We start from the raw sequence: 26,688 nt of genomic DNA on the forward strand, positions 1-26,688 counted from the left end.
CTTGCAGGCCAAGGGACTCTCAAGACTCTTTTCCAACACTGCAGTTCAAAACCATTAATTCTTTGGTGCTCAGATTTCTTTATAGTCCAACTCTCACATCCGAACATGACCTATGGAAAGGTCATAGCTTTGCATAAAGGGACCTCTGTTGGCAAAGTAGTGTACTTGCTCTTTAATATGCTATCTAGGTTGGTCATAGGTTTTCTTCCAAGCTTTTCTTCTTTTAATTTCATGGCTGCAGTCACCATCTGCAGAAACTTTGGAGCTCAAGCAAATAAAGCCTGTCACTGTTTCCACTGTTTCCCCATCTATTATCTATGAAGTGATTATAATCATAGTTCACAGATGCCATGACCTCAGTTTCTTGAATGTTGAGTTCTCAGCCAGCTTTTTCACTCTCCACTTTCACATTTATCAACAGGCTCTTTAGGTTCCTCTTCACTTTCTGTCATAAGGGTGGTGTCACGTGCATATTGGAGGTTATCAATATTTCTCCTGGCAACCTTGATTCAAGTTTGTGCTTCATCCAGCCCAGCATTTCGCATGATGTACTGTAAATGTAGTTAGATAAGCAGAGTGCCAATACACAGCCTTGAAGTACTCCTTTCCAAATTGTGAATCAGTCCATTGTTCCAAGTTCAGTTCTAACTATGGCTTCTTGACCTCCATACAGATTTCTCAGGAGGTGGGTAAGGTGGCCTGGTATTCCTGTTTATTTGAGAATTTTCCATAGTTTGTTGTGACCCACAGTCAAAGGCTTTAGTGCAGTCAATGAAGCAGAAGTAAATGTTTTTCTCATCAATTTATCAGATAGTTACAGTAATAAGACAAGCAATGGATTTAAATCCTGGAGAGACGGAAAAGCCCAGAAAGTAAAAGAGAAGAATATTAACTTAACTAGGGCAGAGGCCACTGAATAGAATGAAACCACCAGCAAATTAACCTGAAATGCATTCCCTGAGGTCGAGTGAGGAAAAGGTGTGGTGGTGGTCACGGTCTCCTAAGTACTGTCCCCACCAGTGCCAGTGTGGACCTGCTAAAGTGTAACCAGTTGGTGTTGTTCTCCATGCACACAGGTGTGTCTTCCTACCTGGGAGCCCGGGATTCCTGCCCGGGAACTTAGGTCCTCCCTGTATCTTGCTAGGAGGACTTTGGCTCTGGATTCTGACCTGGGACTGTCTCAGAGCACCTCAAATGGCAGTGTGACCTTTGTCCAGTCACCCAGTCCAACTGTGCCGTATACTTACCATTTATGAAATGGGGAAATGGGTCCCATGTGGAAATGTGTAAAATTTTCAGGTGTTTTCTGATGCGAAGGAAGCAATCACAACATTAGGCAGTTTAAAGTGACAGTCACCCTTTATTTTGTTCACACTCTGTGCTTTGGGAGGGTCCACCCTGTCTGACGCAGGGCTCCTGTGAGGGTCTCAAGTTCATCTCCAGGGTCCCCTCTTACAATACACTCACATGTAAGGAAGGTTGACCTGACTGTAGCCTGGGGCTCAGTCAGAGTACAGTGCTGGGCCTCATGTCCTCTTTGTGTGGACATTTCTTGGGCCCTGACTTTCTTTGCAAGATGACTGTGTCAGCAGAGTGAAGTTTTTGGTGCCCTGAGCTTCAGAATGAATTTTTAGATATCAACCCACACACATGATTCATTTCTAACTTTTTGTATTTATTAAAAACTCTGTCCTGACAACAACAGTGGTAACAATAACACTGACACAGGAATCAAAGCATAGACTTAGAGAATAAACTTACAAACATCAGAGTTGATAAATAGACCTGTATCATGAATAGAGAGTGTGAAGAATACATCATGAGAAGTGCTGGGCTGGATGAAGCCCAAACTGGAATCAAGATTGCCAAAAGAAATATCAATAACCTCAGATATTCATATGACACCACCCTCAAGGCAGAAAGTGAGGAAGAACTAAAGAGCCTCTTGATGAAAGGAAAGAGGAGAGTGAAAGAGTTGGCTTAAAACTCAACATTCAGAAAACTAAGGTCAAGGCATCTGGTCCCATCACTTCACAGCAAATAGATGGGGAGACAGTGGAAACAGTGACTGACTTTACTTTTCTGGGCTCCAATCTCAGTGTAGATTGTGACTGCAGCCACGAAATTAAAAGATGCTTGCTTCTAGACAGCATATTAAAAATCAGAGACATTACTTTTCCAACAAAGATCTGTCTAGTCAAAACTATGGTTTTTCCAGTAATCAGGTATGGATATCAGTGTTGGACTATAAAGAAAGCTGAGCACTGAAGATTTGATGCTTTTGAACTGTGGTGTTGAAGAAGACTCTTGAGAATGCCTTGGACTGCAAGGAGATCAAACCAGTCAATACTAAAGGAAATCAGTCCCGAAGGTTCTTTGGAAGGACAGACAAGAAGCTGAAACTCCAATAGTTTGGCCACCTGATGCAAGAATGGACTCATTGGAAAAGACCCTGAGGCTGGAAAGATTGAAGGAAGGAGAAGAAGGGCACAACAGAGGATGAGACGGATGGAACCCTTCACCAAATTGATGGACATGATTTTGAGCAAGCTCCGGGAGTTGGTGATGGACAGGGAAGCCTGGCGTGCTGCAATCCATGGGGTCGCAGAGAGTCGGAAAGGACTGAGTGACTGAACTGAAAGTTTCAGTTCTTTATTGAGAGACCTGTTTATTTCTGGATATTCCAGAACGCTGATCTGGATGAAATACAATGTTCTAAGAGATCTATTTTGTTGCAACATGTGGAAATTTTCTTCTTTTCTCTATTTCTCAAACTTTCTTGTTGGAAACAGCATCCGTGTATTAACATATTAGCCTTAAAGGAGCAAGAGGTCACTTAAGAAAAATCGCAGTGTGCCAAACTCATATGTGACATTTAGTGTATCTGATATCACAAAAGGGGCTGTGCTTTTATCAGATAGGCTTCATGGTGTCCAAAGTTTCCTAAATCCCAAAAGTAAATGCCTGATGTGAGGCTCTTCATGGGCGAGTTGACTACTGTTGAGATTGGATTTTATAATTCTTTATTATCTAGATGTGATTCTCTCAACAGTTACAATCCCAACCCAATTTCATGGGAGAAACCAGATGACAGAGCTTTCACGTCTTTAAAGTAGAGTTTTAGAGGCCACCTTCCTCTGGCCCTCTCCATGTTTCCTGTCGTGTGAAAAATGAAGGGGTTCCCTTGGAGTTCTCACTAAAATGAAGGGACCACCACAGACACATCGGGCGGCAACAGATGCTGTGGTGTGTGGATAGTCCCCGAGCCTTACAGTCATTATGGCCACTGAGCTTTTGGTTACGACCCTTTACTACATTCAACAGTTCTCAGTCAGCCACCTCACCGCAAGAGGTCTTTTTATTTGCTGCTTCTTGCACGACTCCTCATCTACCCTCCACCCCCATCACCAGTGACGTCCATCGTGATTGTTTCGCACTCATGGACACCTCCTGACACCTGATCCTCTGGAGTTATCTACTCAAAGTGATCCTCAGAAGACAGACCTAAGCCTCATATATTGCCACCAGGTACCTTCACCTACTGGACCAATGCCCCAGAAGAACTCTTCAACCTCACTGGAAAGGACCCTACCAAGCACTGCTAACCAACCCTCCAGAGGATAGGAACTTGGATTCCCATGACACACAGTAAGAACAGCTGAGTCCTGAAAGGACTTGCACCTCAAAGCTGACCTGAATTTAATGATATTTCAGAGTTTAAGGTAATATGTTATGAGAACTTTCTACAGTATCTGGACCAGAACTATTGGGCATTTTTCTGCCAAACCCTGGATGATAATGTAAAATGTCACGTGCTTCCCAATGACTATGATCTTGACAACACAGGGGTTTTAGTTAAAAAATGCCTGAGAGCTCTCCCTATCAGTCCTCTTCTTACCTAAATGTGACAGCAACAGACTTACAGTCTGCGCACTTTCCCTCTGAATGACACTGCACCCAGAAAAGTTCCTCCTGTCACTGAGAGACAAAAGTTTAAAAAACCCAAGTATTGCTCATTTTCTGAGAAGGATCTTGACAAAAGTACATGTGTTTTAAGTTGTTTAAGTCGTGTCTGACTCTGTGCAACCCTATGGGCTGTAGTCCACCAGGCTCCTCTGTCCATAGGATTCTCCAGGCAAGAATCCTGGAGTGGATTACCATGGCCTTCTCCAGGGGATCTTCCCAACCCAGGGATCGAACACTTCTCTCCTAACTGTCTTGCATTGGCAGGAGACTTTATTACTAGCTGTTTTTTTTTTTTTTTTTTTCCTACCAGGAATGTCACCTTGGAAGCCCTTGACCAAAAGTGGAAAGTGTAAAAGAATTAGAATAAGAATGAGGAGGAGGAGAGGAAAGAGAAAGTACAACTAAATAAAACCCAGTGGACAGGAGGAGGAGTTTTCATGCCCTTGGACAATCCCTGAATCCAACATGAACAAAGTTACCTCTTCTTTTCTGCCAAAAACTCAGGTAAAGAAAAACCACAGAGTTTTAGTTACAAGAGCCCTCCCACCTCACTTTTTATTTGAAACAAAAGACAGTCTCTCCACTTCTACTGGGGAATTGCTCTACATGACTCTTTATAATTGCAGACTCCAATTTGTAATTCTCCGTTGGTCCTACATAAATTCATTTTTGCTACTGAAATGCCTGGCAATCTGTTTTATGTCCAAAAGCTTACTTTCCATGATACTTTTCATTTTTTATTGGTTCCATACTATACTAAGCCAGTAACCTGGATGGACTTATGGACATTCCTGCAACATCCTTGCTTAGACGAGAGAAAGTGGCCACAACCAGCCTGTGAGAGACTAGAGGAAATGAAGATTATTTCACTCCTGCTGAGAGGGGATATGGATATAGGTGAAGGTCATCATCCACTTTGGGGTCAAATTTGGGGTCCAGATGTAAATTAGCAAGTAGGTGTATTTGCAAAAACGGAATCCATGAATAATGAGGATAACTCCCTATGGGACATCGGATTACAGTCTGTAACACTACAACTTGCAGACTTCGAAGTGTTTGTGAAAGTAGACTGAAAGCAGGAGGGTGTGTCTTCTCACTGAACATGTACATAAACAGCAAAAGGAACGTTTAAAGGTTTCCTGGGGCTTCTTGGGCCATTCACTACATTTGATGACTTTGGACTCATGGAAAATGACGGTGAGCCTCAGAGTTGTAGTCAGCGTCTTTGAGAAGACGAAAACAAAACAGAGAAAACACACAATTCTGACTATTGGATTACATGGGAGTGTTGGTACATATTCCACACAGACATATATATACAAACACACAACTATACTTAAACGAAAAATAAACACTATGTATGGTTTTATGAAAGCAGTATAAGCCACAATAACGGAACAGTGAGGACATAAAAGAGGTTTCCAGGGAATCTCTGGGCGGGACGAGAAAACCAGATTCAAACAGGAGTTCCCTCCAGGCGCAGTCCTGAACGTGGTGGGCCCTGAGCGCCCCCTGGTGGTCCTTGGCGCCCATGCAGGGAGGTTTTTGTCTGGGCTCACTCTGACTTCCCCTCACTTTGTCCTTTGTACAGTAATACACAACCGTGTCCTCAGGTGTCACGCTGCTCAGTGAGAGAGAGACCTGGCTCTTGGAGGTGTCCCTGGTGATGCTGAGCCGGGATTTCAGGGCTGGGTTATAGCATGTGCTTCCACCACTACTTATTCCACCAACCCACTCCAGCGCCTTCCCTGGAGCTTGGCGGACCCAGTGTATACCATATCTGGTTAGTGAGAATCCAGAGACAGTGCAGGTGAGGGAGAGGGTCTGTGAGGGCTTCACCAGGCTGGGTCCCGACTCCTGCAGCTGCACCTGGGACAGGACCCCTGTGGACAGAGAGAAACACCGTGACTCACGGGCTCAGATGCTGCTTCCCCACGTGCCCATGTCTGATCCAGAGACACTCACCGCTGGGAGCTGACAGCACGAAGAGGAAGGTCCACAGTGGGCTCATCTTCGAGCAGATGAGTGTCAACACTCCTGAAATCTATTCAAGCCTGAGGAGGAGTCTGAATTTAAGTGACCTGGTGCTTTGTTTCCAGCCTGTGACCTGAGTGGATATTTGTATATGCGAGGGGCCTCTGCATAAAAACAGAAAACAAAGAAAGGAGGTCCTGTCTATGAGGCTCCCCCTGTGAGGAGGTGCTGACTGTGCCCTCAGAGAACTCAGTCCCCGCCTGAAGATCCCCTCCCCATGTCCCCGTACCTCAGTGTCCAGGAATGAAAGGATGTGGATGGGCTGGTCAGGAAAAAAGATGTGGTCAAATATCAAGCACAGATTTTGGGAAGAGAGTAGTCCCATGGAGGTTCATCTCTTCATTTGTCAAATAAACACCTCAGATTCAAAGTCTGCATACTTGTCAGAAACTCTTATTCACTGTTCTTTTCTGCTTTAGCTTATATTCATGAACAGTATATTAGAACAGGAGGGAAAGTATATATGGTAATTGCATTCAATTAAAAAAAAAAAACTCGGTACAATTTAAATTTATCATAACTCCAAAGGATTTTTTATTTCCCTTAACAGACAAGGTCATTTCTTCATCTGAAGCAGTTTGAAATCAAGAGTTTCCCTGGAGGTGGGGTGTTCATAAGTACTAACCATCCAGTTAACTTTTTGGACAAAATAGTCATTTCTGCTGAGAAGCCCGTCTTCCCAGCATGGCTGACTTGCCCAGTGGGCTGTCTTGCATGATCCTCTGCACAACTGAGTGTCTGCAGGAACTTGTGAACCTCAGGACCTGTTTCTTGAGTGTGGACATTGAGAACTTTAAGGCTACCAATTACTAAGGTCAGACAGAGCCTGGGAGCTCCTCAGTGATCCAACATGCTGGGCAGGTGCCCTGGTCACTCTGCACAGACTCCCTGCTCCTCCAAGTGCTTATTTCTTCCTCTCTGTGTGCCTGCCGTGAGATGGGAGCTCAGGAAACATAGTCCCCACCACAGTGGTGAGAGGACATGCATGGTTCTCGGAGGTAATCCTTTACAGTGAATGGCGTGCAGAGTGTGAGGGCAGCATGGTCAGAGGAAAACCCCTCCTCTGGAAGCAGGTTCCCTTGAAAACCCCACTGAGAGCAGCTTTCCCGAGCCCAGGGTCTCCATGACCTGGACTGAGCCTGAGGTCCTCTGAGTCAGCAGTGCTGGAGAGCAGAGCTCAGCTCCCCCGTCTCCCTGTGGCCCTGAGGCTGTGGCCTCGCACCTGCATCCCGGCTGTGAGCATGTAGACCGGGGATGACAGTCTGAACTTTAGATGGGTTTTCTGGGGGTGGTGAGTGCTGCCATCAGAGGTGTTATCGCTCCTGGAGCCAGAAAAGACCGGTGTGAGTCCCCAACTCTGACTGACACCCTGTCCATGTGACCCTGGTCCACTCCTTCCTGAGATATCAACACTGCAGCTTTGGGGCAGGTCAGCTCTCCCCCAGCCCAGGGATCTCAGCTGAACACTGACTGAGGTAGAACCTACTGTTTACGAAAAGCCCTTTCTGGTCTGGCTTTGGCCATGACATTCCACACCAGCATGTCTTCTGTGCCAGATACCTTTTCTCGATACCTGAATGTGCCTGGGGAGAAGGCCCCACCTCACTCTGCCTCAGAATTTGTGGGGTCACTTGGCCGAGATGATATGCAACATGATCAAAACTCCTGATGGTGACCCTGGATCTGTGGGCCTCTGGCATCCAGGTCACTGAGCTTCTAGATGTGTCCTCATCCCTTGGCTCAACAGCTTTGTCCATCATCAAAGCCAGTGGAGGCTTGTGTGCATCACCTAACAGGCTTTCCTCTCCTGCACTCTCTCTGAGTTGTGATTCCATTGGGTCACTTGTAAAATCCAAATATTCTTCTCATCTCACGGGACTGGAAGATTGCAGACCATATCCCCAGTCCACTGCCAGTTGGTCTATTATGGGGTTTAGTTTATGGCATTAGAATGGGAATCCCCAGAGAATCCCCAATAACTCCTCAGCCATGAGCAATAAGATGCTGGTACACACTCTGACCTGTTGAGTTCAGGGCTCTCTGGATAAGTGTTGTCTAGTAGCTTTGTGTGGAGTCTTTAGGGTTTTCTATCTACAGTGTTATATCTTCTGCATATAAAGCCAATTTTATCACTAAAATCTATGGTAGCACAGCAGTTCTAAGAGTAAAGTTTTTAACAATGCAGGCCTTCCTCAAGAAACTAGAAGTAAACAACCTAACTTACTCCCTAAAGGAATTAGAAAAAAGATCAAACAATACCCAGAGACAGTAGAAGGAAGGAAAGAACAGAAACCAGAGGAGAAATCAATGATATAGAGATGAACATAGTCATAGACATACACAAAGCAAGGAAAAAGATAAGTGAAACCAGAAGGTGTTTTTCTTTTTTCTTTTTGCAAGACAAACAATATTATAAATCTTTATCCATGCTCACCAAGAATAAGAAAAAAAAGTACTGGAATAAAATAAGAAATAGAAGAGGAGACATAGTAGTAAACAACTAATAGCACAGAGATACATAAAAATCACATGGGATTATTATAAACAGTTATGTGCCAGCAAATTGGACAATCTAGAAGAAATGGGCAAATTCCTCAACTGCAAAACCTTCAAAACTGAATCAAAATGGCACAGAGAACTTGAAAAGAGTGATTATTTTGTGTCTAAATTGAATTTTATAGTAATCATTTTACAAAGTTCCAGGAACAGACAATTTCTCTTAGGAATTCTACAAAACATACCTTTCAGAAATTTAAAGGCAAAAATTCTCAACAAAGTATTAGTAAATTATATTCAACAATGTATAGAAAGTATCCTACACCATCATATATTGTCTTTTACTTGAGGGTCTTGGTTCAACATTCACAATAACCTATATGATAAACCACGTACATATGGATATTTACCTTAAATGTAAAATGATTAATGCTCCAACCAAAAGATGTGGACTTTGCTGATTGAATGAAAACAAGACCAATACATGCTGTCTGGAAGAGATCTACCTCAGACCTATAGACACAAACAGATGGAAAGTGAGAGAATAGACAAGAATATTCCATGTAAATGGAAATGAAAGGAAACTGGAGTAGCAATTCTCATACCAGATAATATAGACTAAAATAGAGACTGTTACAAGAGTCAGGGAAGGACATAGTAATCTAAGAATCAGTCCAATAAAAAGACATAGAACTTGCAAATATACATGTGCCCAACATAGGTTTTACACTCTCAAATCCACCAGCAGGAAACGGGCTGGTGAAAGAGCTCAGCTTCAAACATGGACCACCTTCCACAAAAAGGAACGGAAAGTAAGGGGGCAGATCAACAGGCCCAGAGGCTGGAACAGGAGCCAAAGATTATTCCCTGACCTTGAAGCTTAGTAGAGTTTGCCTCAATGGATTTAAACACTGTCCAGGCCCAGTGGGGCATCCCTGGTGTCTCAGTGGTGAAGAATCTTCCTGCAATGTGTGATACACAGGAGACTCAGGTTTAATCCCTGGATTGGGAAGATTTCCTGGAGGAGGGCATGGAAATCCACTCCAGTGTTCTTGCCTGGAGAACCCCATGAGAAGAGAGACCTGGTGGGTTAGAGTTAGTAGGGTCACAAAGAGTCAGACGTGATTGAGGTGACCACACACACACACACACGCACTGGGGCCAGGGATCCTTTCTGACTTTCATTTATCCTTTTTACAGAAGGAAAATGTTTGTAGCTGAGATATGCCTCTCTTAGAGTTGCATTTTAGAAAGCAATTCATCACCCAAAACTGAGGTAGAGGATTAGATCTGGGATATGGGGTTGATGGTATTTAGACAAAATTTGCTCTTTATTCTTTAAGGGTTGACATTTTAGAGGCCTGCTGGGATTTGCTAAGTGTAATGGGCCTGCAGGATGGACACGAGGATGTGCAGGGCTAAAAGTGGACCGTGTGTGTTTGAATAATTCACTGAGTGAATGAATGTCATCCCACATGGCATAAGGGACTTTGGAAAATATGAGTAATTTAGAGGTCTAGAAATTTTGGATTTTCCTGGATTATCATGTGGCTCCAGTTGAAACCACAAAAGTGTTCATCAGAGGGAGGCCAAGAGCATCAGACCCTGGGAGAAGTGACCAGTGATGGAAGGTGTTTGCTGGGCTGTTCAGATGAAGGAAATGACTGAGAGCTAGGGATGCGGGCAGTGCAGCTCTAGACTGGATATGGCAAAAAAGCAGATTGTCCTTGACTTTATCCACTCAGAGGGCACAACATGAGCTCAGGTGGGCTGGTCTGTAAACAAGCCTTTATTTCCCACATTCCAAGAGGCTTGAAGGCCCAGGTTAACACCAGTGAGGCTGCCTTCTGGTGAAGGCCCCTTTCTGGTTCACACCTAGCACCTTCCTTCTGGGTCCCCACAAGGCAGAGGGGACAAGCATGTTCTCTGGGGATTTTTAGAGTGAATCAAACCCCATTTATGGAGACTCATGACCAAAGCACCTGACAAAGACCCCAATTTAACATCATTATTTTAGGTGTGCTGGAATTCCAAACATGAATTTTGGGGGCACAGAAGCAATCAGGGCACAGCACTCCCTGAGAGACTGAGGTGTGTGTGGTCCTGCCACACCTTGATTCAAATCCAGTGAAAATGATTTCAGACTCTGACCTGTGGGCTGAAAGGGAATAAGTGTGTGTTGATTTGAGCCCTGCATGTGTAGGAACTTGACACAATGGTCAGCAGAGTAATATGGGCTAGAACGTGAGTCTCACAACTGATGCTGAAGCTGAAACTGATACTTTGGCCACCTGATGTGAAGAGCTGACTCATTTGAAAAGATGTTGATGCTGGGAAAGTTTGAAGGTGGGAGAAGACGGGGACCACTGGGGATGAGATGGTTCTGAGGAAGTCTGTTCTTAGGCAGTTTGATGAGAAGTCCAGGGTCCCCAAGGAGAGAGGGCTCTGGGGTTCTTGAGGAGGAGATAAGGGGCTGGGATTCTCATGGAGGAGGAAAGGACAAACATTTTTTTTTTCTCTTCCTCTACATTCCTTAGTCTTAGTCACATAAAACATTTTTATCTTTAAGCCTGAAACTGATGATTAGACAACAAACAACTCAGCTTAAACTCTGTAATAAAGGTTATATAACAACTATATGCCTTGCTTGAGGACAGCTCCTCCTTCCTGAAAACCCTCTGGCTAATCGTGTTATCTTAAAATGTAAATTACAGGAGTGGGTCTAGTAAGATCTTTACAACCTCCAGACATTCTTTTGATTCATTGTAATAACTAATTAAAAGGTATATAACTCCATTGCTAACACTAGTGAGGGGGCACTCTTTCTGTCCCTTTCTGATGTCTATGTCAGAAGCTTTCTCCATCTCTTTTATAATTTCATAAAGGTTTATTACACCAAAACTCTGAGTGATCAAGCCTTGTCTCTGGCCCCGGATTGATTTCTTCTCCTCCAGGGGCCAAGAATTCCAGCCTCTTTCATGGTTCAGCAGCAGCCTTTCAGGTGGAGGAAACCACTGACTCAATGGACATGAGTTTGAGTAAACTCCGGGAGTTGGTGGTGGACAGGGAGGCCTGGCGTGCTGCAATCCATGGGGTCGCAAAGAGTCTGACATGACTGAGTGCCTAAAATGAACTGGAGATCCAGAACAAGACAAGCATGCCCTCTTTCATCACTGTTATTCAACATAGTTGTGGAGGTCCTAGCTACAGCAATCAGAGAAGAAAAAGAATAAAAAGAATCTAGATGGTAAAAGAAGAAGTAAAGTTCTCACTGTTTTCAGATGACCTGATGGTGTCCATAGGAAACCCTAAAGATAGTATCAGGAAATTGCAACAGCAAATTAGTGAATTTAGCAAAGTTGCAGGATACAAAGTGAATATACTGAAATCACTTGCATTTCTATATACTAACAATGAAAACTCAGGAAGAGAAATTAAGGAATCAATCCCATTCACCATTGCAACAAAAAGAATTAAATATCTAGGAATAAACTTACCTATGGAGACAAAAGAACTGTCCACAGAAAATTATAAGACACTGAAGAAAGAAATAAAAGATGACATAAATAGATGTAGAGATATTCCATGTTCCTGGGTAGGAAGAATCAGTATTATGAAAGTGACTATACTACCAAATGCAAACTACAGATTCAATGTGATCCCTATCAAATTACCAGGGATATTTTCCACTGAATTAAAACTAAAATTTTCCCAATTCATATGGAAACACAAAAGACCCCAAATAGCCAAAGCAGTCTTGATAAAGAAGAATGGAGCGGGAGGAATCAATCTTCCTGATTTCAGATTATACTACAAAGCTACAGTCATCAAGACAGCATGGTCTGGCACAGAAACAGAAATATAGGCAAATGAAACAAGATAGAAAGCCCAGAAGTAAACCAATGCACCTAGGAGTACCTTATTTAAAAAAAATATGCAAGAACATACAATGGAGCAATGACAGTGTCTTCAATAAATGGTGCTTGGAAAACTGGACAGTTCAGTTCAGTTCAGTCACTCAGTCATGTCCGACTCTTTGCAACCCCACGGACCACAGCACACCAGGCCTCCCTGTCCATCACCAACTCCCAGAGCTTACACAAACTCATGTCCACCAAATTGGTCATGCCATCCAGCCATCTCATCCTCTGTAGTCCCCTGCTCCTCCTGCTCCTAATCCCTCCCAGCATCATGGTCTTTTCCAATGAGTCAGCTCTTCGCATGAGGTGGCCAAAGTATTGGAGTTTCAACTTCAACATCAGTCCTTCCAATGAACCTTCAGGACTGATTTCCTTCAGGATGTTCTTGGTGGATCTCCTTGCAGTCCAAGAGACTCTCATGAGTCTTCTCCAACACCATAATTCAAAAGCATCAATTCTTTGGTGCTCATCTTTCTTTATAGTCCAACTCTCACATCCATGCATGACTACTGGAAAAACCATAGCCTTGACTAGACGGACCTTTGTTGACTAAGTAATGCCTCTGCTTTTTAATATGCTATCTAAGTTGGTCATAACTTTTCTTCCAAAGAGTAAGTATCTTTTTATTTCATGGCTGCAGTCACCATCTGCAGTGATTTTGGAGCTCCCCAAAATAAAGTCTGCCACTGTTTCCACTGTTTCTCCATCTATGTCCCATGATGGGACCAGATTTCATGATCTTTTTTTTTCTAAATATTGAGCTTTAAGCCATCTTTTTCACTCTCCTCTTTCATTTTCATCAAGAGGCTCTTTACTTCTTCACTTTCTGCCATAAGGGTGGTGTCATCTGCATATCTGAGGTTATTGATATTTCTCCCAGCAATCTTGATTCAAGCTTTTGCTTCATCCAGCCCAGCATTTCTCATGATATACTCTGCGTATAAGTTAAATAAGCAGGATGACAATATACAGCCTTGACATACTCCTTTTATTTGGAACCAGTCTGTTATTCCATGTCCAGTTTTAACTGTTGTTTCCTGACTTGCAAACAGATTTCTCAAGAGGCAGGGCGACAGACCGTGCAGAAGCGCACCGGCTGCCACAGACTGCACAGAAAAGACCCTGATGCTGGGAAAGATTGAAGGCAGGAGGAGAAGGGAATGACAGAGGATGAGATGGTTGATGGCATCACTGACTCAATGGACATGAGTTTGAGTAAACATCAGAAGTTGATGATGAACAGGGAGGCCTGGCGTGCTGTGGTCCATGGGGTCACAAAGAGTCAGACACAACTGAGAGACTGAACTGAACTGTACTGAATGGAGAAACAGACAAAGAGAATAGACTTATGGACATGGGGATGGGGAGGAGAGGGTGAGATATATGGAAAGAGTAATATAGAAACTTACATTGTCATATGCAAAATACATAACCAATGGGTATTTGCTGTATGGCTCAAGAAACTCATATATGGGCTCTGTATCAACCTAGGGGCTAGGTTGGGGAGGGAGATGGGAGGGAGGTTCAAAAGGGAGGGGGTATATGTATACCTATGGCGGATTCATGTTGAGGTTTGACGGAAAACAACGAAAGTCTGTAAAGCACAAATCCTTCAATAAAAAAATTAACTAAAAAAATGATGGTGAAACTCAGAGTTGTATTGAGCCTCTTTGACAAGAAGAAAAATAAAACAGAAAATACACAATTCTTGAATATTGGATTACATGTGTGTGTTGGTACATATTCCACACAGACATATATATACAAACATACAAGTATACTTAAAAGAAAAATTAAAACTATGTATGGTTTTATGAAAGCAGTATAAGCCACAATAATGGAACAGTGAGGACACAAAAAAGAGAATCTCTGGGCGGTAGGAAAAAACCAGATTTAAACAGGAGTTCCCTCCCGGCGCCCCCGGGGCACCTGCTCCTGGGCGCAGTCCTGAACGTGGTGGGCCCTGAGCGCCCCCTGGTGGTCCTTGGCGCCCATGCAGGGAGGTTTCTGTCTGGGCTCACTCTGACTTCCCCTCACTGTGTCTCTTGCACAGTAATACACGGCCGTGTCCTCAGGTGTCACGCTGCTCAGTGAGAGAGAGACCTGGCTCTTGGAGGTGTCCCTGGTGATGCTGAGCCGGGATTTCAGGGCTGGGTTATAGCATGTGCTTCCACAATAACCTATTGCACCCACCCACTCCAGCGCCTTCCCTGGAGCCTGGCGGACCCAGTGTACAGCATTGGTGCTTAATGAGAATCCAGAGCCAGCGCAGGTGAGGGAGAGGGTCTGCGAGGGCTTCACCAGGCTGGGTCCCGACTCCTGCAGCTGCACCTGGGACAGGACCCCTGTGGACAGAGAGAAACACCGTGACTCACGGGCTCAGATGCAGCTTCCCCACATCCCCATGTCTGATCCAGAGACACTCACCACTGGGAGCTGACAGCACGAAGAGGAAGGTCCACAGTGGGCTCATCTTCGAGCAGATGAGAGTCACCGCTCCTGAAGTCTCTTCAAGCCTGAGGAGGAGCCTGAATTTAAGTGACCTGGTGCTTTGTTTCCACCCTGTGACCTGAGTGGATATTTGCATGTGGGAGGGGCCTCTGCATAAAAAGCAGAAAGTAGTGAATGGAGGTCCCTGTCTCTGGGGATCCCCCTGTGAGGGGGTTGCTGACTGTGCCCTCAGAGAATTCAGACCCCTCCTGGGGATCCCTCCCAATATTTGGGGTCTTCTGTGTTCAGAAATGAAAGGATGTGGAAGGATTGGTCAGGAAAAACGATGTCAAATATCAGTCACAGATTTTGGGAAGAGAGTAATCACATGGACGCTAATCTCTTTAAATGTCACGTACTCACTGCAGATTCAAGGTCTGCATAGTTGTTAGAAACTCTTTTTTATTGTTCTTTCTGTATTAACTTATGTTAATGAAGAGGATATTAAAACATTGGAGGCAAAATGCTTGTAATAATTGCATTTACTTCAATAAAACTTGGTACAATTTAAATTTTATCATAATTCCCAAGGACCTATTATTTCCCTTCAGTGGTGAGGCCATTTCTTCATCTAAAACAGATTAAATTTAAGACATGCTCTGGAGGTGGGGTTGCTTATAACAACTAACCATGCAGCTAATTTAGTGGATAAAGTAGTCATTTCTTCAGAGATGCTCGTCTTCCCAGCATGGCTGACTTGCCAGTGGCCTGTCCTTCATTTTCCTGTGCAAAACTGAGTATCTGCAGGAATTCATGAACCTCAGGACCCCCTTCCTGAGGGTGGACATTGAGAACTTTAAGGCTACCAATTACTAAGGACAGACAGTGCCTGGGAGCTCATCAGTGCTCCAACATGCTGGGCAGGTGTCCTGGTCACTCTGCACAGACTTCCTCCTCCTCCAAGTGCTTATTTATTCCTCTCTGTGTCCCTGCCAGTGAGATGGGAGCTCAGGGAACATAGTTCCCACCACAGTGGGTGAGAAGACGTGCATGGTTCTTGGAGGTAAACCTACAGTGAATGCAATGCAGAGTGTGAGGGCTCATGGTCAGAGGAAAGCCCCTCGTCAGGAAGCAAGTTCCCTTGAAAACCCCACTGAGAGCAGCTTTCACGAGTCCTGGGTCTCTGTGTCCTCTAATGCCATAAACTAAACCCCCTAATAGACCAACTGGCAGTGGATTTGGGGATGTGGCCTGCAGTCTTCCAGTCCCATGAGGTGAGAAGCATATTTGGATTTTACAGATGGTTCAATGGGATCACAAGGTCAGAGAAAGTGCAGGAGAGAGCAAACCGTGTTAGGTGATGCACACAAGACTCCACTGGCTTTGATGATGGACGAAGGTGTTGAGCCAAGGGATGAGGACACATCTAGAAGCTCAGTGACCTGGATGCCAGAGGTCCACAGATCCAGGGTCACCCTCAGGAGTCCTGATCATAGTGCATACCATTTGGGACAAGTGATGCCACACACTCTGAGGCAGAGTGAGGTGGGACCTCTCCCCAGAGCACATTCAGGTGTCAGGAAATGGGATCTGGCACAGAAGACATGCTGGTGTGGAATGTCATGGCCAAAGCCAGACCAGAAAGGGCTTTTCATAGACAGTAAGTTCTACCTCAGTCAGTGTTCAGGTGAGATCCCTGTGCCGGGGAAGAGCTGACCTGCCCCAGACACGAAAGGGTGATGTCTCAGGGCAGGAGAGGGCAAGGGTCACCTGCACAGGGTGTCAGTCAGAGATGGTAACTCACACTGATCTTTTCTGGCTCCAGGAGAGATAACACCACTGATGACAGCACTCACATACTCACACACTCAGACACTCATACTTACATACACACACTCACATGCACACACACACTCACTCATGTATACACAAAAACAACATGCACACCCATATACAACCACACACTCACATGCACACTTACACACACTCAAACACTCATACACACACTCACAGGCATATACACATGTACTTCTCATAGAATCGCTGAGCTGTGTATTCTCAACAGGACCCTTCCGTGAAAAGAGAAGACTCCGTCTCTGAGTCTCCCCAGCCCCCTCCCCACATGCTCCTGGGCAGCAGCCCTGCACTGGGGTCCTGGGCACCCCCTGTTGGGGCTCACAGGCAATCCTAGCAGTGTTTCTAGTCTGGTATGAAATGACTGTGTTCTACCGTCAGAGTATTCTTCTAGAGACAGCATGGTCTTTTAATCATCTCTAGAAATAGCCTCAATCAATGCACACACCCTGGAGAGAGACCCAAGGAAGAAATTTATGAGAACACCTGGACGTCGCCTCCCTGGGGCTGCAGCTGCACTGATGCAGCTGACACTCACAGTGAGTCCAGAGGCTCTCGAGGACTTGGGGTCCCTTTGCCTCCTGGAGCCCCCCGGGGGCTAACATCATGTCACAGGATAGCTGCATACAGAGGCATGGGGCGCGATGCCCACTCCACCTACCGTTCCACACCTGGGTTCCCCTGTTCTTGCAGCACCTGGACCCTGCAGGGGCCCCACAGGAAGGTGCCAGACCAGCCCCCTTGTCAGAAACCAGTGCAGTCGCCCCCTGACAACTCACAGCACAAATGCCTGAGGGTCTCTAGTGCCCACCCCTGCTTGAGAGGAGACACCTGAAGTCAGAGGAGGATGAGGCAGCGCCCTTGTCAGCTGACTCAGCAGATGCTGCCCTGAGGGAATGCTCACCCAGGGGACGGGGGGCATTGAGCATGCTCAGGCACCTCAGTCGTGTCTGACCCTTTGAGGCCCCACGGACTGTAGCCCACCAGACTCCTCTGTCCATGGGATTCTGCAGGCAGAAACACTGGAGTGGGTTGCCACACCAGCACCCTGCAGAGAAGCTAGGTCAGCCATGTGCGTGTCCCCTGGCAGGACATCTCTTCACCAGGACGGCCTCGGGGTGCATCCATCCTCAGACTCCATCCTGCTTCTCCCCGTCCCTCCTGACCACCTGCCCCAGGACCTCAGGACCTGGCGTCAGTGGGGAGACAGACCCGCTGCTGAGTCAGATACAGCTCCTCTGGCAGGGCCCTGTGACCAACCCGCTTCTGCCCGCTGTTCTGAGTCTCTGATGGAACCTTCATACACATTCCTGAGCACCTCAGATACACAACAGCAGGAGAGGGATTCTGGCCAATTTGATCAGGCAGGAGAGAGAGAGCGTCTGAGGCCAGCAGTCAGGTGCTCCGAGCCTGGTCTCCAGCCGCGGGTACCAGAGCCTCAGCACGCTGCCTCGTGGATGTCATTTGGCTGTGGTCTCTGCATACTAGCTCCCCTCCTCAAAGAGGCTGCACATCATAGCTCTGCCTGGTCCCTGGTGTCAAGTGTGGGTAGGGGCTTCCTGCATTGTTGAGGTTGAACATCCATGACTCAGGAGAGCTAGGTCTGGGCTGTAAGCTTCGCCAGGGTCTCCAGTATTGGCCCATCCCCGTTCTACTACCTCCTGGGCTGCAGTGTGCTGGGCCAGTCCCTTCTCTTAACCATGAGATCTGCCCCCGCCATAGGTCTACAGTAGACAAGAACTTCTGTTCACCTCCTGGGAGATGCTGGGGGAAGAGCTCTTCCATGGAGGGTCTATCTGATGAACCTTCTGGGTAGGTGTTAACATTTCTCACTCTTGGCCTTCCCTTCATCTGTCAGGTGTCCTGAGAGATAAATATGAATACTCATTTGAAGACCTGGATGTTTCTGGAGTTATATCCCACAAACCATGGAGTGTGGCCCCCCCTGGATCTCTCATCCTCACAGTGGTTATTGCTGGTCCTGCAGGAATTTGTAGTAATTACCCTGAAGGTGCTCATCCTGGAGCTTCACATCCATCAGCAGATCTCACCTGGACTGTGGATTGCCCACCTGTCTGGTTTTGTGCTGGGGGATTCCCCTGAAATGTTAGGACTCTGTTAGGTCCAGGGAAAGTTTTGGTGTGGGGAATTTCCTTGCTTTAAAGATGGAAATGGCAGTTTTCATACACACTACCTCTTGATGCAGAAACCAGCAGGTACCAGCTAAGGGTGACCTTGAATTGTGAGTAGAAGGAGAAATTGAATGTCACTAAGAGTCAGAGGAGCCTGGATAGACTTGACTAACATGAAAGACAGGGGTGAAGGACACAGCAGGGCACTTACACTTAGGCTCAGATTCCAAAGCTCTGCCAGAGGCTGGAATTCACGGTGAGGAGATTGTTACGGCCATGGTGACCCAGTGCTGGGCAGAAGGCAGGACAAAACATCTTATGGGGATTCCTGGTTCCTGAGGTAATTTCAGAGGAGCCATTCCCCTCCTCCCTGCCCCTTTCCACATCTGCATGTGACCAGGGAATGCAGTCATCACCTCTGTGCATGTGGGTCACCTGGGGGAGGGGCTGACAGGTGGGTATGCTTGTGGACAGTGGTCACTCTCTCTGGGTGCATGAACTGCTGACTTCACCAAGCCTGGAACACCCACATCTGGGCTCCTTGTTTCATTAGCTTGTGATCTTTCTCTTTATTTGGGCTTCCCCAATAGATCAGTTTGATCTTCCCTGATAGCATGCTCCTTGGAGGAAAAGCTATAACCAACCTAGACAGCATATTAAAAAGCAGAGACTTGACTTTACCAACCAAATTCCGTCTAGTCAAGCTATGCTTTTTCCAGTAGTCATGTATGAATATGAGAATTGGACCATAAAGAAAGCTGAGCACCGAAGTATTGATGCTTTTGAACTGTGGTGGTGGAGAAAACTATTGAGAGTCCCTTGGGATGCAAGGAGATCAAACTAATCTATCCTAAAGGAAATCAGTCCCGAATATTCATTGGAAGGGCTGATGCTGAAGCTGAAGCTCCAATACTTTGGCCACTTGATTTGAAGAAATGACTCATTGGAAAAGACCCTGATGCTGGAAAAGATTGAAGATAGGAGGAAAAGGGAATGATAGAGGATGAGATGGTTGGATGGCATCACCGACTGGATGGACATAAGTTTGAGCAAGTTCTGGGAGCTGGAGATGGACAGGGAAGTCTGGCATGCTGCAGTCCATGGGGTTGTGAAGGGTCAGCCATGACTGAGCAACTGAACTGATAGCTCAGTTGTGAAGAATCATCCTGCATTGCAGGAGACCCCGGTTCGATTCCTGGGTCTGGAAGATCTGCTGGAGAAGGGATAGGCTACCCACTCCAGTATTCCTGGGATTCCCTTGTCGCTCGGCTGGTAAAGAATCTGCCTGCAGTTCGGGAAAGCTGGGTTTGATCCCTAGGTTGGGAAGATCCCCTGCAGAAGGGAAATGCTACTCACTCCGGTATTCTTCCTTGGAGAATTCTGTGGACTGTACATAGTCCACAGGGTCTGAAAGAGTTGAATACAACTGAGCGACTTTCGCTTTCTCATTGTTTACTCTGTTCCATTTGTCTCTGTGTGATTTCTGCTGAAGGAGACTCACATAAGTACCTGAAGGTGGCGCTATTGATAAAGAACCCGCCTACCAATACCGCAGATGTTATGTTTGTGGGATATAACTCCAGACACGGGATTGATCCCTGGGTAGGGATGATCACCTGGAGGAGGGCATGGAAATCCACTCTTGTCTGGAAATTCTCATGGTCAGAGGATCCTAATGGGCTACAGTCCATTGGGTGGGAAAGAGTCGGACATGACTGAAGTGACTGAAATGCACGTGGGCATTAGGACATAAGTGATTTTATTAAAATCAGTAAGTTCCATGAGCTAAAAGGTAGCGTTTGTTCCATGAGACAGTCAGGAGACATGGCTGAACACCAAGAGGGCGCTCACAATGGCTTCTTTATTCATGAGGGAATATTCTGTATATTCCTTAGATGTATTGTGCTCTCTCGTTGAAAGACTAATCCGCGTATAAACTTCTGGTGGATCATACCTTAAAAAAAAATTCAGGATATGAAGTAGGAATTGTTTTCACTAGTAAAAGCTTCCTTTAGTATGTGGCCTCTATGTAACATAAAACCATCCAAATGACAGAATCTACTGCACCTACTAGAGCCTATCAGTTAGTGAAGGGAAGAATGCCCCGTTGGTGCTCAAAGAGGTGACAGGTCACTAATAGCACTATTCATAGTTTCTCCATGGAAATTCAGTGGGACCCCACACCCCAGGTTGATATAGAAGGTGAGCTTGATGACATCATAGACATAGATACAGGAACACAGGCGACACAAACTTTTTAGCTTCCTGCATCTCTGCATGGTGTCAGCAGACTCAACTTCTATCCCAGGCTGGCGTGGAGGTCCCGCTGCGTCTCCATGGAGAGAACTATGGCTGATGTTGTGAGTGAAGTGTCAGTTCCGTTTGCACCACCTAGGGGGGTTCTTCCCTGGCTCTGGGTTTACACACCTCTGTTGTCTGAGTCCAGCATGCACTTACACAGCTGACCGCTGGCTAGCTCGTTCACTGGCCCTGTGCTGAGCCGCATTGCTGAGTCACGCAGAGCCTCTCTTGTGGACTCAGCCGGCTTACACCAAATGTCCAGAGAACGGACATAAGTGACAAGAGGAAGCGACCCTAAGAGACTGTGCCTTTCGTGCAGTGGGGATATGGTCCCCTGTCCCAACACACCATTCTGCCTCAGAGGCTGAGTAGGCACCTACAGAGTCATGAATGCAGAGAAGTTCCCCAGGGAAACTGCTACAAGGAGAGGAAGCCCAGGTCCTGACAGGAGACCAGCCGTCAGTCACCATCTGCCCCTGCACCTGCACAACACCACTGTGTGTCTCCAGCACCCGCTCATGGTCATGGAGCCCCCGGAGGGTGACTTGGGTCTGGACTCACACTGACTTCCCCTCACTGTGTCTCTTGCACAGTGACACACGGCCGTATCCTCAGTGGTCACAGGGCTCAGCTGCAGGGAGAACTGGTTCTTGGATGTGTCCCTGCAGATGGAGGTGTGGTTCTTGATGGAGGGGCTGTAGTGAGTGTCACCATTATAACATATGCACCCTGTCCACGCTAGCCTCTTCCCTGGGGGCTGACAGATCCAGTTCCCACCATAACCACTGGTGATGGAGTAACCAGAGACTGTGCAGGTGAGGGAGAGGGTCAGTGAGGGCTTCAGCAGTTCTGGGCCCGACTCCTGCAGCTGCACTGGGACAGGTCACCTGGGGACAAGGAGAGTCAGTCCCTGTCAGTGGCCTGCAGTCACAACCATCCCCACAGACCCGTGCCTGAACCTGAGACCCTCACCTTGGGGAGCTGTCACCAGGCAGAGGAGACCCCACAACCTCGTCTTCTGCACCACAGCTGTGCCTTCCATGAGACCTCAGCCCAGTCTGAGCAGAGAGGGTTGAGCTCCCACCACCCAGGGGTGGGTTTTACCCTGGAGCTTGAAGAGGAATTTGCATTGAGGAGCTCTATCCCTGTGAGTCCAGACAGGCTGTGGTCACTCTCACCCTGGTCATCCCAGGATCCCCATGGGCACCCTCTGAATTTACATGGTTGGAAAACAAGGGGGGTGGAGTGGGAAAGCACTGGGTCTACCAGATGGCTTGGAACCAGATCCAAGGGCAGGTCCCCCTTTCTGAACCCAGAGTCTCTGTCCTGACGGCCTCCTGCCCCTCCCCCATCTCAGCTCAGCTCCTCGTCCTCTCAGTCCGTGGGTCTTCCTCAGGGCTGAGCCCAGCACAGCTCCTGCTTCCTTACTCTGCACCAGTGACGGCCACTGTGATGGGAGTGAGCACAGAGGGTGGTGGGCTCCATGCTGACCCCACGGACAAATCCTCCTGAGGACCTCTGTATTTCCCCTCATGAATGAACCAGACAGAAGCTCAGAATGGAGTGTGGACTTTAGAGACGTTGAGGTGAGATGGTATCACCTTGACTGACCTCAACTGGAATGTGTGTGTGTTGAGCAACTCAATGAACTGGTCATACTGTAAATATCTATATAAGGACACAAGGTAACATACTTATGTTGATGCTAATAAAAGCTAGCATGTAGGTGAGTTTGCAATACAGAATCTGTGAATAAGGAGAATCATTGCATATGCAGCACTGGGAACCTCTGACACTAGAGCCTTTAACACTGCTTGCTCCAGATTCTCACTGTGCAGTTTGACAGAAAGTAGGACATTGAGTCTCTTCCTTCCTCATGTACAAAAACAAAACAAAGATTAAAAATGTTTAGATATCTCATGTTTCCTTTCAGGATGATTAACAGTTTGAAGTTAATGTGAGGGTCAAGTGTTTTACTGAGTTCCTTAGAAAGAAGAAAAATGAAGGAGAAAAAAATTTAGCTGTTGAGTGTTATGTTTGTGTGTTTGTGTGTGTGGGTGTTTGCATAAAGCTATCTTTGCTTCACAGAAAAATTAAAACATATATACACACACAGTTGTCTGAACGTGACCTAAACCACAACAAAAAAATCTCAGGACACATAAGAGTGTTTGTGGTGCAGCTCCTGGGCAGGAGGAGGAAAGAACAGGTCCTGAAGGGAATCCCCTCCAGGTCCCCCACCAACCAACGCCTCTTCTGCACCTGCTCCTGGGCTCAGCTTTCTACTCAGTCCTGAGTGCCCCCTGGTGGTCATGGCCCCCATGCAGGGAGGATTTTGTCTGGGCTCACTCTGACTTCCCTTCACTGTGTCTCTTCCACAGTAATACACAGCTGTGTCCTCAGGTGTCACGCTGCTCAGTGAGAGAGAGACTTGGCTCTTGGAGGTGTCCCTGGTGATGCTGAGCCGGGATTTCAGGGCTGGGTTATAGTATGTACTTCCACCACTACATATTCCACCAACCCACTCCAGCGCCTTCGCTGGAACCTGGCGGACCCAGTGTATACCGTAGCCAGTTAATGAGAATCCAGAGACAGTGCAGGTGAGGGAGAGGGTCTGTGAGGGCTTCACCAGGCTGGGTCCCGACTCCTGCAGCTGCACCTGGGACAGGACCCCTGTGGACAGAGAGAAGCACCGTGACTCACGGGCTCAGATGCTGCTTCCCCACGTGCCCATGTCTGATCCAGAGACACTCACCACTGGGAGCTGACAGCACGAAGAGGAAGGTCCACAGTGGGCTCATCTTCGAGCAGATGAGAGTCACCGCTCCTGGAAATCTCTTCAAGCCTGAGGAGGAGCCTGAATTTAAGTGACCTGGTGCTTTGTTTCCAGCCTGTGACCTGAGTGGATCTTTGCCTGTGGGAGGGGCCTCTGCATAAAAATCAGAAAGCAGTGAAGGGAGGCCCTGTCTATGGACCTCACTCCGTGAGGAGGGTTCTGACGGTGCCCTCAGAGAACTCAGCCCACTCCTGGGGTCCTCCTCCCCATGCCAAGAAGACTGTCGAGGAATGAAATCATTTGAAGGGCTGGTCAGGAAAAAAGATGCTGTCAGGGAGCAATGCCAAATTTTGGGAAGAGACTTTAATTCCATGAAGGTGTTTACCTTTCCTCAACAAATGCCCACCACACATTCAGGTACCAGCCATTTGTTAAACACAAACTCTTTTTTTTGTTCTTTTCTGATTAGCTTATGTTTACTTACTCCATATGCAAACATCAGAGAAAAATATACTTGCAATAATCACACTGAATTCAAATGGAGATGGGTCCAACTTAATGTTTATCAGAATTCCCAAAGAATTTATATTTCCGTTAGCTTTCATGACTGTTTTTTCATCTTGAACAGCTTAAATAACCTCAAGAATCACTCTAGAGGTGGTTTGTTCACAGTAATTAAACACAGCATTAATTTTGTGGACAAAGTAGACGTTTCTGCTGAGAAGCCCGTCTTCCCAGCATGGCTGACTTGCCCAGTGGGCTGTCCCACACTGTCCTGTGCACAACTCAGTGTCTGCAGGAGCTTGTGAACCTCAGGACCCCCACCCTGAGGGTGGACACTGCGGACCCCAAGGCTACTGCAGACTGAGGACAGACAGCGCCCGGGAGCTCCTCAATGCTCAGCTCCCCCGTCTCCCTGTGGCCCTGAAGCTGTGGCCTCGCACCTGCATTCCGGCTGTGAGCATGTAGACTGGGGATGACGGCTGTCACCGCGTGTCTGGACTTTAGGTGGGTTTTCCGGAGGTGGTGAGTGCTGCCATCAGTGGTGTTATCACTCCTGGAGCCAGAAAAGACCGGTGTGCGTCCCCATCTCTGACTGACACCCTGTCCGTGTGACCCTGGCCCTCTCCTGCCCTGAGACGTCACCCCTTCACGTCTGGGGCAGGTCAGCTCTTCCTCGGCACAGGGATCTCACCTGAACACTGACTGAGGTAGAACCTACTGTCTATGAAAAGCCCTTTCTGGTCTGGCTTGGCGATAGCAGTTCTGCACCTGCATGTCTTCTGTACCAGATCCTGTTTCCCGACACCTGAATGTGCTCTGGGGAGAGGTCCCACCTCACTCTGCCTCAGTTTGTGGAATCAAATGTCCCAGATGGCATGCACCGTGATCAGGACCCCTGAGGGTGACCCTGGATCTGTGGGCCTCTGGCATCCAGGTCACTGAGCTTCTAGATGTGTCCTCATCCCTCGGCTCAACACCTTCGTCCATCATCAAAGCCAGTGGGGTCTTGTGTGCCTCACCTAACAGGCCGTCCTCTCCTGCACTTTCTCTGACCTTGTGATCCCATTGGACCACCTGTAAAATCCAAATATGGTTCTCATCTCACGGGATTGGAAGACTGCAGGCCACATCCCCAAATCCACTGCCAGTTGGTCTATCATGGGGTTTAGTTTATGGCATCAGAAGTGGGATCCAGAGAATCCCCAACAACTTCCAAGCCATGAGCAGCCAGATGCTGGTACCCACTCTGACCTGTTGAGTTCAGTGCTCTCTGGATGAGTGTGGTCTAGTAGTTTTGTGTGGAGTCTTTAGGGTTTTCTATCTACAGTGTTATGTCTTCTGCATACAATGACAATTTTAGCTCTAGTGGTAAAGAATCTGCTTGCAATGCTGAAGACCTGGGTTCAGTCCCTGAGTGGGGAAGATTCCCTGGAGTAGGAAATGGCAACCCACTCCAGTATTCTTGCTTAGAAAGGACAGAGAAGCCTGGCAGGCTACAGTCCATGGATGGGGTCACAAAGAGTAGGACATGACTGACAGACTAACTGTCTCTAAAATCCATGGCAGCTCAGTAGTTCTAAGTGGAAAGTTGACAGTGATACCGACCTTCTTCAAAAAAAAACAAAAAACAAAAAACTGGAAGTAAACACCTAACTTACTACCTAAAGTAATTAGAAAACAAAGATCAAAGAAGCCCAGAGGCAGTAGGAAGAAGTAAATTTTAAAAAGTGGAGAGATTAATGATATTGAGATGAACACACACACACAAAACAGCGAAAAAGTTCAGTGAAATCAAGAGCTGGTTTGTTGTTGTAGTGGTTGTCATTTTTCAAAGGCAAAGAAAATCATAAATCTTTAACCAGGCTCCCATGAAGGAAAAAGAAGTTACTGGAATAAAATAAGAAATAGAAGAAGATACATAAAGCTAATACCACAGAGGTATAAAAAGTCATATGAGACTATTACAAACAGCTGTATGCCAACAAATTGGATAACCTAGAAGAAATGGACAAATTCCTACACTATAAGACCTGCAAGACTGAGTCAAGATGGAAGAGACAGCTTGAACAGACTAATCGTTTGTGTCTAAACTGAATTTTATAATAATAATTTAAAAATTTTTCTTGAGCAACAGTCTAGGAACAGAAAGTTTCTCTAGGGACTTCTACAAGACATACTTTGATGAATTTAAATGCAGTGCTCCTCATAAACTATTAATAAATCAAATTCAACAATGAACAGAAAGGATCATGCACCATCCTCAATTGTTTTTTTA

At 46.5% G+C, this 26,688-nt stretch overlaps 2 gene segments (V, D, J or C); both read right to left on the reverse strand.

Annotated features, from left to right (window-relative positions):
- Positions 1-3,475: 3,475 nt before the first annotated feature.
- Positions 3,476-26,688, reverse strand: part of LOC122691371 — a 55,450-nt gene continuing 32,237 nt past the window's right edge. Inside the window, 3 exon segments of the V gene segment in view lie at positions 3,476-3,490; positions 20,334-20,341; positions 23,483-23,625. Of these exon segments, the coding sequence occupies positions 3,476-3,490; positions 20,334-20,341; positions 23,483-23,625 (166 nt within the window).
- Positions 4,965-14,922, reverse strand: LOC122691372. The segment is given in 3 exon segments: positions 4,965-5,003; positions 14,454-14,761; positions 14,844-14,922. Coding segments are annotated over 3 exon segments (360 nt in total).

The sequence above is a fragment of the Cervus elaphus genome, unplaced genomic scaffold (assembly GCF_910594005.1).
Source record: "Cervus elaphus unplaced genomic scaffold, mCerEla1.1, whole genome shotgun sequence".
NCBI classification, from domain to species: domain Eukaryota; kingdom Metazoa; phylum Chordata; class Mammalia; order Artiodactyla; family Cervidae; genus Cervus; species Cervus elaphus.